This window comes from Girardinichthys multiradiatus, chromosome 19 (genome assembly GCF_021462225.1).
Source record: "Girardinichthys multiradiatus isolate DD_20200921_A chromosome 19, DD_fGirMul_XY1, whole genome shotgun sequence".
NCBI lineage: Eukaryota > Metazoa > Chordata > Actinopteri > Cyprinodontiformes > Goodeidae > Girardinichthys > Girardinichthys multiradiatus.
In genome coordinates this window covers 16291484-16307929 of record NC_061811.1, presented here as the reverse complement: position 1 = coordinate 16307929, position 16446 = coordinate 16291484, and the positions used below count along the sequence as shown (strand labels likewise).

Here is a 16446-nt window from a genome sequence, read left to right as displayed (position 1 = left end):
TAAAAGGCAAATCGAATAATGACCATGCAGCATGACAGAGGATCTGAAAAAGGACCATGAAAACCAAAGAGCATGTGCACTAGGAGAGGTAATTAAGTGGAAACAGGTGAGCAGATTGGGTAAAGGGAGCAGGTGATGAAACAGGATGATAGAAAACTGAGGGTAAATGAGGAATATAAGAAACCAAAATGACAACTAATTCTTATAGGGAGACAGAACAATGCCAAAGCCAGTAAGAGAGTCTCATTGTATAGCCTTCTCTGAAAATATCACAGGTGTCAGTATTTAGACATTCGTTGTGAACACAATGTACAATATGATGTAATTAGGTGGCGCTCATTTATTTTTCACACCATGACTGCCTGCTGACCAGACACTGTGCAGCAAAAGGTGAGAGGGAGGGAGCAATACATTACTGTGGAAAAAAAAGGCCTTTATCTGTAACCAGCTGATGCCAAGACATGAGAAACTCAGACTTTGACATTATATTTTTAGTGTTTAAGGCTTCTTACTGACTGCTTGTCAAGTATCTCATACCCCATTTCGTTTTTCATTATTCGAGCAGTTTAATTATTTTACAAGTTTCTTAAGGAGACGTTTGTCATAAGACATTATTTGTAACAGGAACTTTAAACAATCATCTCATTTTGATTTCTTTTTTTAAGACTGGACAGAGCAACAGTAAATGTACGGTTTAAACCAGTATATGTGACAGTTTTAGCCATTAGGCTAGTTTCCATCCGTAGTCCCGTGCAGGTGGATGTCATGTAGATGGAGGTAAAAACTACTAAAGACATACGAACAAAATTCCCATGCCTTATGTTAGCTTTTCTGTGTGTGTTAATTCCCAGTGGTCATTCCTGATAGATTAGGATTTCTTGGGTTTATGTTGATTTTTAGAAGTATACATTCACATTCTGCTTCTGACATTCATCCCATAACTTAACTGATGTAGTCACCATTTCATCAAGAAAATATATAAACATTTGTCCAGGTGCTGGGATGAACTGGCGACCCTTCCAGGCTGATTGCTGAAGATGGGAACCCATCTTGATGCTCCACAGGATGAAGCAGGTAAAGAAACTGTATGGTTGGCTAAATAAGTCTATAAAATGCAAATGCTAGAAATGGAATTAAATGGGAATGAAGATCCAGGTGGGTGAATTTAACCAACAATGTTGCTAAACCTGAAACACCCAAATAGGCTCTCAGACAAGGTAGAAAAGAAACAATTGCCCTTTACCTCAGAGGTAGCATGTCATCACTCTGAAATTCGCTACCGGGCAGATTAAGGTCAAGTATGCCATTCCTTTTCTTTTTTCCCCACTCTCCTCAGAAGGGAACAGAGGGAGGGCGAACACATTGATGACAAGGAGAGAGAGTGTGTGAGTGTAGAAAGTGGGATTTGAAGGTCTTTGAAACAGCTTTTACACCTATCCCTGGTAGTTCTCCTCTCTCACTCTGAGAGCTGTGATGATAGTGCCTGCTTGTCAAGGAGAATGAGCCCACCTGCTCTTTGTAACCCAGTCCTGCTGGTTCAGCTCATAGCCTCGACATAAATAATAAAAGAACATGAGTGGGGGTTAGTAGTGGCCTTACCGTCTGGTTGTCAGAGCAATCCGAATGTAGCTGCAAAGGGTATAGTATTTTATGAAAGGATGCTGAAAGTTTATATTCATAATGATGGGAGCTGTGAACATACTGGGTTGATTCCTGCCGTTGAACTGCATAGTAAACATGTTAAGGTGGGATTTTGTGGAGTACTCTGTAATTACTAACTCACTTGGAGTGATCAGTTATGGTAAACTTACTTGGAAGTCAGATTTTCAAAGCTGCAGTTCATAAAAAAATAGTAGTTCCTGCATCAGTCGAATGTTTTATTATGAGCCTCAGAAATGCTGGTAGGTACTGTACGTTTGATATACTGTTTCAATCTTCGAATTTCTAACATTAAAGTAAGAAAGGATTTGAGTTGTACCCCTTTTTACATAGATGGAAATGATTTACTAAAGACTACTCACTGAGTTGGCTGATGCCACTTGTTCAAATATGTAATTAGGAAACTGATGCTGATGCTTTGGACTGAAACTGTGCAGCTTCCCATAGCCTCTAAAGTAAAATGTTATTTCACTGTAGGGTTGCACGACGTTAAGAAAACATGTAATATGACATGAATGTCATATTCGGTTTGAACAATCTACTTCATCTACATCTGGACTTGAGAAATGTCCAGAAGACAGTCATTGACAAACGATCATTGCGAAGGAAGCTACAAGCATATTACCTGGACTAAGGAGAAAAATAACTGGACTGTTGTTCAGTGGTCCAAAATCCTCTTTTCAGATTAAAGTAAATTTTGCATTTAATTTGGAAATCATGGTCCCAGATTGGAGAAAAGGGTGGAGAGGCAGAGAATCTGCACTGCTGGAAGCCCAGAGTAAAGTTTCCTCAGTCGGTGAAGATTTGAGCTGCCATGTCATCTGCTGGTGTTGGTCAATAGTAAATGCAGCCATCTACAAGGAAGTTTTAGAGCAATTCATGCTTCCTTCTGCCGACAAGCTTTATGGAGATGCTGATTTCATTTTCCAGCATGACGTGACACCTGTCCTCACTGCTAAAAGTACCAAAAGCTGGTTCAATGACCATGCTGTTGCTATGTTTGATTGGTCAGCAAACTGGCCTGACCTGAACCAAGCAAGTATTGAGGGCATATAAATAAACATACTTTTTAAAAGCTTAGCATAAAATATGTATTTTTAATCCATCTTATGTAATACTTCAAATGTCTGAGACACAATTTGGCGTTATCATAAGCTTTAAGCCATATTCATCAAAACTACAAAAAGTAAAGGCTTGAAATTTTTCACTCTGTGTAATGAATCTATATAATATGAGTTTCACTTTCTGCAATGAGAGGGAAAAATATCTAACTTATTCATAGTATTCTAGTTTTCTCAGATGTACCTGAGTACATCTAGTAGTACTAAAGTTGGAACCCACATTAGAATATCCTTTATGTGCTAAACTAAAGGTTTATTTCACATTTTTTAATGAGTTAAAGTGTTTGATCATTTTGGTACAAAATCTAAAATACGATAATTGATTAAACTGAATAATTATACAAGGATCAGAGACACCTTTAAAACACAGTTTAAAATTTATTGAACCTCTATTTTATAAATGAAAACACTAAAAGTGGATTTTAAATGCGTTTTTGTCATTAGAATTAGGCAAACAACAAAACTTCAATAAATGAACTAGTCAGACCTGCACTAAATTCATGCTTAACCCTCCAGGGTCACAGGTGGAACTGGTGACTATGTCCAGAGGTTATTGAAGGAAAGGCTGGTTACATCCTGGACAGGTCGTCAGTCCATCACAGGGGACAGATGCACAGAGGACTGGCAACCAAGCACATGAGTACTGTGTACCCAAAAAGCCCCAGCCCTTCACAGGGAGAACATTAAAACTCTATGCAGAAAGACCCAAGACTCCATGCAGATTCAAATCCAATTCATTCTTCACTAACAACTGCAAAACCATGCAGCTGAAAGTGAATGCTGATTCTTTAAAGTTTCTTTAACAGTGGTGAATTGTGAATCTTAATTCCTTTTGTCGACACAAAACAACAGCGATTCTTGGTTTTCTTAAAAATATTGCTAAAATTTTGTCTTGTCTAGTTCTCCTGAACCCAGTGTCACCAGTTATGTATACTTCTTCAGTCTCCACAATAAAACCTGAGTTCCTATTGACACTTGGCACTTTTTGTGCCGGTTTGCTTTTTTGGTAAGACAGACTGATATACAACATCTGGATTCCATTTTAGGGTGATGGAGTTTCAGGGCTTCTGGACACTGATTCAGCTTATTTCCTTTAATACTTAGTATGTAGCCACACTCCTTATCACTGGTCATTAGGATTATTTTATTATCCTAAAAGCATCTTCTTTTTCTTGGCTTAAAGCTAAATAAATTCAAATTCTATGTAGTAATCTACGTTGCCCCTTTCCTAATTAAAATACTCTGAATGGAGGGCCACTTGCATCAAAACATATATTTTTTAAAAGTAAATATTTTATTACTTTGTAGGCTTTGATATAAAACTAATATCATATTTTTTTTTTCAAAGGATTCTATTTTCCTTTTTATTTTAAATCAATACTTCTGAAAATGTAACTTAATTGTGGCTGACTGTTCCATCTTTCATGTAAAGGTCACATTTTCATTTTGATGCTTTGCCTATTTTGATTTTCCAAAACTTCAAGAAGACAGGGGAATCACGGCAAACACAGATTTTATATTTAACTTTTAGAAAATTTCCAAAACACTGCCTAAAATATAAATACCCACTCTGGAAATCTCTTTGTATTCTGATGAGATGCAATGGGCATAATCCAATTTTAGTGTGAAACATGAAAGGCCTGGAAAGGTCTGGTTTCCTAAATCACTCTGGCACCACATTTTGGAGATGACATTTGCAGCCCCAGTGCTAAAACCATATGATGTCATTAAATATTTGCTCTTCACAGATGATGAATCAATGAAATAGAAGTGGCAAGACTGTCAATTGTAATTACAGAATCAATTGACAGACAATTAAGTTATTTGATTGAGTGGATAGTCCTGTCAATCAAGAAGGAGCTCCCGCGCGTTCAGTAATGTGCATGTAAATGGAATAACATTTCCCTTTTCCATGTCAAGGGCACGTTTACAAAGTCTGTCAGCAATTAGGAACTATAATGTGCTGAGTCTAGCGCGCTGACAAAACAGACAGCAATTTCTTCTGCTCCTGTTTAAAATTATGCTTATCAGGTACCTCGCCTCGGCAAAGGTGAAAGGTCGGCCTCAGCAGGCAGGCGGCATTTCTCCACATAATTGAGAGAAGTTTGAATTTAATTGTATAATTAATCTTGTCAAATTAAGTTACACAGAAGTTCAACCACTAAGTTGGGCGGTCTGGAGTATTTTAAATTGCCTTAATGTGGAATCTGCAGCAGAATGGACTTTGTTCTTTCTCGATGGTTTGAAATGTATATATTTTTTTAATGCACGGTGAACACGACATGCTGTAATAACCTGTTAGCTGTTCTTATCACGTTTTTCCCTTTATGTGATTAATTTCCTCAGAGAGTCATTGCTATTTTAAAAAATAGCCTCATTTTAAGTTATTGTGATTCAGTGAAGGTAAAATAAGCCTCATGGCGAGGCTCCTCTAGCTTAATTTAAACATAAGAAAATACCTCAAAAATATGTTGAATTTCATCTGTTTTATTTTATTTGCCGTTTTAATAAGTCCTCTTGTGATCCAAGTGCAAAAACTTGGAATTTTTCCCAAGTTATTGCATCCTGGTTTGAAATGATAGCCTGTTAGCTTCTGTAGTTATATCAGAATATGGAAAGCAATAAGGCAATTTTCTGTGTCACTGAGCAGACCTAATTTTCCATGTTCTAATTTGGTTTTTACTATCTGTATAGCTAACAACCCACAGTTATTAGGTATATATTATGAGCTGTGCTGTTCACATTACATGCAAAAAGGGATTAATTAAATTATCAACATATATTACATTAATTGAATAATAATAAAAATTACCCAACATAAATTTTGAGAGAGTTGATCCGTCATCTTGGGGCTAGTGCTGCTGCTTCTTCTTCTTCTTCTCTTCTTCTGCTGGCGGTTCGCAACAAATTCAGAGGTGCATACTGCCACCTACTGTACATCATTGTATAACTCCACCCACTATATTCTGAGCCAAGTCGCTGATGTAAATTCGTATTCTCAAAGAAAAGAAACCGTATTCACAAACTGTTATAGCATATTGTATTCATAAAGAATAAACCACAACTGTAAACTTGAACTTTGTGTTTGTAATTTCTTGAAGCTGTAACATTTTATTTTGTATTCGTATAGAGAAAATATACAATACCTCTTTTGGATTTTACTTATGCACAACTATTGACTAATATGCACACATTTCCGTCTTTACATACACATTGTTTTTGACAGCGTTCTTACCCCATAGTTTTCAGTCTTCCCGGTGAATTCTAAAAAGGCATTTGTGCTCATAAATTGATGGTCTGGTTTTCCAGAAAATTTAAAGCCCCTTAACAACTGCTTGACTACAGATGTATGAAGAAAAAGAAACTTTTTTGTAATTGTATTCTGTTGGTGTGGGCTTGTATTACTGTCAGTCAACTAGGAGGTAGGGTTGCGAACAAAGTGTGTTCTGAATGACTGGAGTTATTCTGAACGTTTTGGCCCTTTTGAAAAAGATGACCTGTAAATAGGCGCTGAAGTGGGCAGCTGTCGATCCACTGAGTTTCAGGCAATTAGTTTCACTAGATTTTATTTAGGGGTAAAAGACTAAAAATGGCTGAATATAAATGCTATCACACTTTTGGTATTTTTATTTGTAAAAATTTTGAAAACCAAATATATCATTTTCCTTCCACTTAAAAAAAGTATTGTTCTACTCTGTGTTGGTCATTGAGCACATATAGCAGTTTGTGGATGTCACAGCATGGGAAAAGGTTCGAGAGGTAATGGCTTTACAAATCTCTGTAACTGGACTGAAAAAAAGTCATCTTTGCAAAATGAAAACGTGAATGCATGACCGATTGTCTGCTGCCAGAGAGTCAGAGGCTCCAGAGGGATTTCAGGCATTCTAACACAGCAACTTCACTCTGCTGTTGTTGTCAGATTTAGTATCAGCAGACGGCTGAGAGGAGCTGGTAGAAAAATGTCTCCTTTGGCTGGTTTGAATGCCAAACTGTGCATACGAGCTTTCAAAGGGCCCTCTTTCATGTCTGTGACGTCCAAGCGTTTCGAGTTGACAGCACCTCTGGGAGAGAAACGTTACTCCAGCACAGACCTGCTGTGAACCACAATGCAGAGAGAGAATCTGCCCCTTGTGCACTCTCCCTGAAGTACGTACTTCCATAGATGGCTGTATTCTGTGCTTGTGTGTGTTTTCTGTGTAGTGTGCTTTCTGTAAGTGGGGAAATGTACGCCGGCATGCGCCCGAGTAATCCAGAGTGTGGTTATTTTTAGTGTCCGAGTTTCTCTTCTATCTTTCTCTTGTACCAAAGTGAAGCAGATTTCTCTGAGGGGAACTTGTTTCTAGGTCCTAGCTGAATTTTTGAAACTCCAAAAAATAAAGACTTGGAGAGTTTTCTTGAATTCTTCTCCATGCAGAGAACATGTGCATAGCAACAGTGGTAGTCCAGTCTCCCGTTCCAGCCTTTTTAACCTTTACTCTAAATACTCCGGTGATATTAAGCAGCAATCTATTGCTCTTTGGTGTTGTGAAATTGAATCTATCTGCTTTTCTAAGAGTGTACACTTTCTTTAGCTTCCATTTCAATTTCCCAAACCAGCTTTGATTGTTCAAGGAAGTCTTGTGAAATGCAAATGGGCCCAAACATAATGTAATTGCTGCTGTGTGATGATTACAAGGGAGAACTAATGATGTCCCAACACTAAGGTCAGGTAGGGTTTAATTAAAAAAGGGCACAATCAGTGTCACACGTGTCTCTTGCTCTCCTGTATCCTGATGCTGCATGGGCCTATGCCAGAACATTCTTTGAGAGAGTTTATAGAAAACAGACTGCTGATATAAGAAGACAAAGGAACTAAACATGACGTGACCATGACGTGACTTTTGTCTGGAGGCAAAACTGCAGGCAGTTTTGAAAAAAAGTAACCTTTAAAGTTGCATGTCTGTTTGCAGATAAAGGTGGAGGTAAATCACTGATACAAAACAAAAAAGGTTGCCTTTCAAAGTGATGAAAATGTTGGCCCTCTGTTAGAAAAAGTCCTTCTATACTTTACAGAGACACATAAAGTTTGCCTATTTTCCAAGATGTACAGAAACATCTCCAATTCTTTTATGTTTAATCTTGAATTAAATAGGTTATTGTGGGACTATGCTGTGCAACTGAGCAAATTACCAAAACAAGGAGACCAGATCAGACGGATGACTGAGACCAGCCAAGGAGAATAACTGTGGCCAACATTCCTGATTATCCAATCAGTGCTTCAAAAACATCAATTCCATCTCGTCATTAGATAATTAAGAGGGATAATTTGCTAGCTGCTCTGTGAGCAGACATGTACTGTTAGGAACATGCCTCTTCTTACCTCAGCATTGCACACACACTTAGACATGCTCAAACAGAAAGCGGAGATATGTGCCAGACAGAGGTTTGCTTTAAATTTTATACAACAGGAAGACAAGATGAGATGCTAAAATGTTTTGGGTGGTCAACTTGTTTCATAGTAATTTTAAACATGTTGGATCAATTCCACGTGAACATTCTGATTTTAAACCTTGGTTTGTCTTCTATGATTTACAAATTGTTTCGCAAAGAAAACTATATCAAAAGAGTGCTGTGCATTTAAATGTGCCCCCTACTGTTGGACACCCCAAAATAAAATCCAGTGAAAACAGCTGCCTTTATAAGTCAATAAACCAAGGAACATAGTAGACAGGTCAGATATAAGCTAAAAAAATGCAGGTAAATAAAGAGCATAGCACAACTGAAAACCTGCAATGACATGGCCTTTCACCTAAACTGACATTCTAGGCAATGAAGGACATTAATCAGAGAAGCTGCTAAGTCCCCCATGGTAAGTCTGGAGTAGCTGCAGGTGTCCACTGCTCAGGTGAGGGACTCCAGATTTGTATATCACAAATCTGGTGTTTATAGGAGAGTGGCCTAAACAAGGCTTTGTTGGAAGAAAGTTATAAGAAATCAGGCTTCGTACTAGCCATGGAGGGGACACAGCAATCATGTGGAAGAAGGTGCACAGGTCAGATGAGACTAAAAATGTACTTTGTGGCCTATGTGTAAATGCTATGGGTGGAGAAAAACTAGTGTGTCACGTCTCCCTGAACATCATCCTCACAGTGACACATGGTGGTGGCAGCATCATGCTGAGAGGTTTCTTTTCTTTTGCTGGGACAGGGAAACTGCAAAGAGGTGAAAGGAGAGGGTTGTTAATTAAATAGTTCCCTTCCACTTCACAACTTTGCACTTCTTTATATTGTTCAGTGGGTATAAACACTTGTGCAAATCATTGTGCATACCAACTAAATGCACATTTTTACCAGTGTAACACCAAGACCAATGTATTTTTTTCCTTACCTTTCATCTTGCTTGGAGCATTTTAGGCCTTTATACACAAGTGTCTCTGAAGTACAGGCTGGCAGATTTCACCGGAGAGGGCCACAGATTTCAAGCATTGACCTGCCCGGTCCCAACAGCTGCGTGCTAATCCGTCCCTCCTCCCCCTGTTTACTGCTCTAGTGAGTTGTGGGGTCCTTAATGTGTGAGATCAAGAGGAAAATAAGGCTGTCCAAATGTAATCAAATCACATGTAGGGACTTCCCCGAAAGCAGCGGAGCTGCAATAAGACAGAGCAATTGGAATGTGATTCCTTTTTAGCTATTGCCTCTCTGTGTGTTCTCTGTTTTGCTTAGTTCACTCCTTGAAGATTTTAGATTGTTTATTCATTTACAGATAAAGGCTGAATTACATGTGTGCCGTCAGTTCTAACTGGATCCAAGTAAGACATATTTTACAAATAAAAGGCAAAAAGTGTTTTATTTATGCTTGGAGAAGCTGCCTGGTCTTGTATATCTCGAACCCAAATGTGGCTGTGGGTGTATTGATTTGGGCTGACTGTGCAGCCCACTCTGCTGCCCTGCCCCTACATCCTCAGCTTTGCTCTATGCAGTTTGTATTCATTTCAAGCTTCTAGCCCTCTAGCCTTTGTGCAATAGCTCTTATTCAATGTTCCCCTTCTTGGCTCACACAAGACCCAATCCCATTCCCATGCATTCAATATTCCCATTATAAGCTCATTAGTCTAGTCATTGTTTTGGGCTCATTAATAGGATATCCATCGCCTTAGACACCTCTGAATCACAATGTCACAGTGTGGCCCCTTTTCAAGGCATCAACAGTGGGTATCGGATTAGCAGAGTTGTGTCAGCACGTGTGTCTGTGTGCGTCTTGGCGCTTTGGTGTCGACCTTGAGTTTGCTGACAAGTCAGTCCCTCCAGAAACCTGCTGACACACTTCATGTAGAAACACATGCACGCACACGCCCTCCATCCACAACCTCGGCTCCCCGCCCACTCGCTCCCAGAGGTTTGTCCGTCAGTGATGCAGGAGACAGCAGAAAGAGTGAGTGCAGGGTTTTTAACATGCGAAGCAGGTCCTCCCGTCTGTCCGTATTGATCCTCCAAGGGCTCCCTGGCCCAATTTTTCCTTTCTTTCTCTGGCAGTGGAGGCCATTCATCACCAAGGCCATGACTAGAGAGCTCAAACAGTGACTCTGTCAGAAAATGGGCTGGGCTGTGCCACACCAAACCTGCTTTTCCCATAAAAAATTCCTCATGGCGTGACCTGTTCATCTTAGTCACAGGAGTCATCCATAGCTTGCTGGGCAATGCACAGTCATGCCTTTTTTTTTAGCCAAGTTGACACTTGAACTTAATTGCCATGCTGTTCTTTGCAGGACTCAAAATGAACTAGGAATTGCCTTATCAAGCACGAAGCAATTGAAGAGATATTAGCCTACTTTAAATTATTTTAATGTTCATAATTCAGTTTGGCAGATACTTCTCAGGATCTTAGGGTTTATTTATTATTTATTGCACTTTAATGAAAGATTATAGAAAAATTACTGAGTACAATCAGTATTAGGAAAACAAACTTACATGTACTATTGATTAACATAAAATCTAATCCCTAACTATTAATTAAACAAAAAGAAACACACAAACAAATATAATCAAACTACTGTCTGAAGGTTAAGTTTTATGACCAGGGAATAAATGCGCAAAACAGTAAATGAACTGATTCAATCTAAGAATTACAATGGGCTTATCAGGTTCTTGGCATTCAGCATCAGAACTACCATAATATAACTAGGAAGGGTGCCTTACTGGGTCAGACGTAGTTGTTTACTTTTGCAGAACCAATGTGTGTTTTTGCTATGGCAATTTCCCTTCCTCCATCTCACCCTCCCATCTGGAGGGTTAGTAAGCTTATGCTCCAACATAAGTTCTGTCTGCCACAGGTCACACTTAAGACTGACAACCTGTGAGTTCTGGTACAGGGTTTGGATGTCAGGAGGTCCCCTTCTTTGGATCACTTACTGAATCAAAGTGGGTACAAAGGGAAAAGGGCAAGACAGGGAAATAACACAAAATCATGCTGAAGCTTTACACAAACTTATGCTGAATGTTACATTTACATTTCATAATGGGTACAGGTTTATCAAAACCTCCCAAGGTGGATCAGGATGTAATATTGGTAGGGCAATATCAATATCCCATTCAATGTTGGGACCTTTCAGTTGATCAGGAGCTGTAATAAACACACACACAGAAACAAAGGGATGATCACAAAGGGGCTTAAGCTTCTAGGGGAGGCGATGAGGGACAGCCTGACCAAATCCAGAAGGACTTGGGGGGGGAGGATTGTGAGCGCTATGTCATGTTGGACAACAAATAAGGGAAGGAGTGATTGCATTATTTTTCTAAAACATACTTTAGACTAGGGAAGATCCCATTAAGTCACACTGCAGTCAAAATCTCATGCCTGGGGCTGTTTTCACATTCAAAGTTTCAAACACCTAATCATACCACTGAATTAAAAACAGGTTCACGTTCAAGGTTTAACACTATTGTCGATACTTAAAGTAACAACCAATGATGGATTATTTTAAAACTTTCTGAATTTCAAAGTAAGCAGAACAAGATTATTTGTAAGAAGGGTTTTAACAGGCATTAACAGACATTCATACAAAACATTTTTGAACATAACAACTGACAGGATCATACGTCTGATGGGATGCCACCTGCATTAAATAAGTGGTTATTTTAATTGTTTGAAAAAGACATTTTATTGGGACCTAGAGAAAAGTAGCTCTTGTAGATAAAAGGTAAATTCTTAGGTGCTTTGTGCTCTACACATGCAAAGCTACTTGTTTATTGTCTACGCTGACATTTTTCTGAATTTGTACACAAAACAACATTTTGGACATTCAGGTCATGCAATTTGTGTGGGTCCCCTGCAATATCTTCCATGCTATCTGCCACACCTAGGTCCTCCACCATGCCCTCATGCTTGATTGATAGCGACTTTCAACGCCATGGGGAGATGTGCATTCCAGCTAGGCTGCCAAGCAGTCTGCCTCAGCCTAAGTTTTGGGCCATGACAAGGACGAGCAGGGAGGGAGGAGGGATGATAGGAGGAAGCAGAATGGAGCATGGCCTCAGCATTGGATGTGTTTTAAATAACTTTGACAGAGGAGTTTGAGCCGTCTCTCAGGGCTGGAGCTAATCTGATGTGAGAGGATGCCACACTGAGGCTGATAGGACACAGAGATAGAGGAGGGGTGGAAAAGGCAGAAGGGAGGAGAGAAAGGGTAATAGAGGTGCTCACTCAGCTTGTGGGAAATCTGCCCTCTGCATCTTTTCATCTCTCCACTCTCTCTTTCTCAGATTTTCCCTGCCTCCCTTTGCCTCTCTCATCCATTTACCGCCAACACCCTCTTCTTCACTCTTCTCCCTTCCATCCCTTTCACACTTTGCGTCACTCTCACCTCCCGCCATCTCTCTCTATCTCTGTCGTCTCCTTTCCCTGTCTCCCCCTGACTTGCCAACCCCCCACCCCCTCTGTCTTTCACAGACAATTTAGGAAGTCACAGCCTCTCCCTTCCATTTATGAAATTGCTCATGTTATTTCCTGCCCCTCACCCCTTGTGGCCAGCCATCCCTCATAAGTCTTAGTGAATGCATCCTCTCTGAGCAGATAGTCTCCACACAGCCCTAGCTCTCATTTAAGACAGAGCTCAGCAGCACCAAAATACAAAACTTTATCTAGAGGGTAATAATCTCACAAAGCATGACATGACCTTGACTCTATGACCCTGTCATAACAGTGACTGCCCATTCTTAATCCCCACCTGTGGGCAAGTATTTACCTGCTCTCTTTCTGACTACTGTAAAAAGGCACAAGGTATCTGATTGTTTCATGTGGTTGCAGTTTTTGCTCTTAGGCTGAGTGTTCAAAATGAAGCTCAATTTGTTTCCACTTCTAATGTTGAGGCACCTTTAAGCCTTTTAGTCCTTTAAAAATGGATTACCTTTAAGCCAAAACTGTTTGACCACTTGGGGGCAGTGAAGCAAATGATGAAAAAAAACATACAAGGCAATGCAAGTTTAATATAGCACCATTATTCTGTATGCAGGGTAATTCCATATGTTTTACACAGAGACGAAGGGTCGGACAAATCACTTTAAAAACACTAACTACACAATGACAACAGTAAAAAATGAAGCATCACATAAATAAAAACCATTAAAATAAAAATTAGAATCGGAGGCATGATAGACATGATAGAAATTAACTGATAAAAGTTATGTTTGACCTTTTATGTTTGCATTAAGGTGCTGTAAATGTAAGCTTTTCACTCCTAATTTAAAAGAGCTAACAGTGTTGCACATGTCAGGTTTTCAGGGAGCAGGTTCCAGAGCTGAAGATGACATTATCTAAATGTTGCCTCTCCTTCTTTAGTTCTCTCTTGGGACTACTGAGTACAAAGGTCTCTGGTGACTAGAGGGATCTACATAATTCATACTTGACCAGCAACTCTTAGTTTTTTGGATGCTCAGTGGTCTTTTGTCTAATTGAGTCTAGTTGAGTTCTGATCTGCAATGTTGCATTTTCGGAACCAGAAACAATACTTTTGTTTTTTCTGCATGAAGCCGGAGGAAATTCTGGCTCATTCACTCGTGGATATTAGGAATAATTGACTGGGAGACCGTAATGGACTATGGTCAGTTGGTAATACAGAAATTTAAAGTTGTATTTTATCAGCATAGATATTGTAAAAGATGTGGAACTCGATTCTCTAAAGGGAGGGCATTATGGAGATTTTGAATTGAAGTGGCCTGAGAACGGAGCTTTGACGAATCCCATATGTGATCTTGTTTGCTTAGATTAAATAAAAATGACACAGAATAGTACCAGTCTGCTGAATAAGATCTGAGCCATGATTTATTTGGGATGGAAAATATAATCTAAAAGGGGTAAGGGAATTATAGTTTATTTATTTATAACTGCTACTTTTCAAACAGGTCTATGTATCACTGATAAGTTTTGCTCTTGTTTTTTATTTTATTTTAAACTTTTATTCGCAACAGCTCAATAAACTAAACTAACCCAGTTTACCACTGTACCAGACAATCCCACCATTTTGTTCAATCTATCAGAATGTTATGATCAACTTTATCGAACGCAATACTGAGATCCAGTAACACAGAAGTTTATGATGCACCACGTTTGACTCAAATATCATTTAAACCTTTAGTCTAAAACACTGCCTAAAACATTGCTTTGCTGCAGGTTATATAGTCAAATCAAATACAGTTTATCTGTAAGCCTTTGTTACAAAATAACCTTTTACAATGATCATTTTAGAAAACTTAATTTAACATACATAAGAACTATTATAAGCTGCTGCCAATTCATTTGGTAATCTACAAAGTGTATTATTTACTTAAATAGAAATATAACTATGCATTATTGCTTAAAAGAAAATACTAGAACTACATTAACACATGTTATTGTTAAATTTCTGAATGAAAAAAAAAATCAGAAATTGTTTTTTATTATCTTTTATTATGATTAATTTACTGGTGTTTTGACTATGAATCTGAAAATATTATTTAATATTTAATATTAATATTTTATCAAATAATCTTTCGGTCTGTTAAGGGTTGTCCTGTTAATACCAGCCCAGTAAGGCGATGGTATTAGGACAAAATAGAAAGGTGTGAGCCAAGCTCTGACATTATTGAACAGCCAAACTCTGTACACACATGGAATGAATTGACACAATTTCTCTACCTCTCCACCAGTAAAATGTTTCCATGGTCAGTGATTATTTAAAGAGCCATGTCATCTGCTGGTGTTGGTCTACTGTGTTATATCAATTACAAAGTCAGTGTTGCCATCTATCATGAAACTTTTAAGAACTTCTTTCTTCCCTTTGCTGACAAACTTTATGGAGATGCTGATTTAATTTTCCAGCAGGACCTGCCCACTCTGCCAAAAGTACCAAAACCTGGTTTAATAACAATGGTATGGCCAGCAAACTCACCTGTCCTAAACCCCATACAGATTCTATAAATTATTGTCAAAAGGAGGGTGAGAGACAGTATTGTTGTGACTATGAATCTGAATATATTATTTAATATTAATACCTTAATATTTTATCAAATAATATTCCGGTCTGTTAAGGGTTGTCCTGTGAATACCAGCCCAGTAAGGCGATGCTATTAGGACAAAATCGAAAAGGGTGAGCCAAGCTCTGACATTATTGAACAGCAAAACTCTGCACACACATGGAATGAATTCACACAATTTCTTAAAATACAAGAATTTATTAACAAAAACAAGTCAACCCAAAATTAAACATATTTCAATCAACAAACTCTTCACTATGCTAAAAAAATCCAACTAAACTACCAAGCAGAATTAAAGAATAATGAAGACTAATGGGCTATGTACAATATAAACAAGTTGGTTAAAGATGATTGAAACCATGACCAAAAGAGTGATGCAAGATTACCATGCAATGTTCATGTTTGAGAACCAAGGATTATTTTGAAGAATCTGGAAACTGAGTTAAGTTAGTCTTGGAACCAACTTAGGCAATAATCAGCACACCTTTAGACAACCCTTCACAATACAAGATTAGATAAAATATTATTTTAATAAAATAATGTTTAAAGAATGATCTGCTGAATAAAACCAACCTTCTGGATGACTAATTCTCAATGGTGTCTCATTATATGCCTTTATTTATTAAAATAATATTCAAAAAAATATTATTAAGGAAGTGGTAAAATATTCAATATTCAATCTTTCTGGGGAAATTGGCTTAATGGTGTTTACTTAGTTATCAAGTTTAGGGAACTATTATTTACTAGATTGAAAACTAACAACCTTTCTGGGTAAATATTATTTAGCTGCAAGCACATGTTCTTAGCTTGTTAGCAGTTAAAGCTAACAAAAGAAGCTTATAGCTTAGCACCAGAATCAAACACACACCTTTTTAAAATACCGTCAATAAAATGGTTAAAATGCATAAACGCGGACGCAATCCTCTATGTTTAAAATCCCCCTTTAATAAAGTTTGTCTTAACTTTAAAAACACACAAACGGAACACAAAACTGAGCACGTGTGCTGCAGATAGCCTGCTAGTACTAAGATAGCAGAGTTTCACAAACAAAACCAAACTTCAGAAAATGAAAACATTCTGATCATTTTACCCTACATCTCTCTGCCCAAATCCTAACGTCGTTTGAAACGCGACGACGTCGTCCAGGGCGACGACGACGTTTGAAGAAAGCTCTGTGAACA

The 16446-nt window shown here is 38.3% G+C and overlaps 1 protein-coding gene across 1 annotated transcript in view; it reads left to right on the top strand.

Moving 5' to 3' along the window:
* The first annotated feature begins 977 nt into the window (after positions 1 to 977).
* LOC124855325 (AT-rich interactive domain-containing protein 1B-like) overlaps positions 978 to 16446 on the top strand; it is a 319405-nt gene continuing 303936 nt past the window's right edge. Inside the window, exon 1 of the mRNA XM_047345084.1 lies at positions 978 to 1074. Coding sequence (XP_047201040.1) covers positions 1054 to 1074 — 21 coding nt within the window. The 5' untranslated portion in view covers positions 978 to 1053. The remainder of the gene's footprint in view (positions 1075 to 16446) is intronic.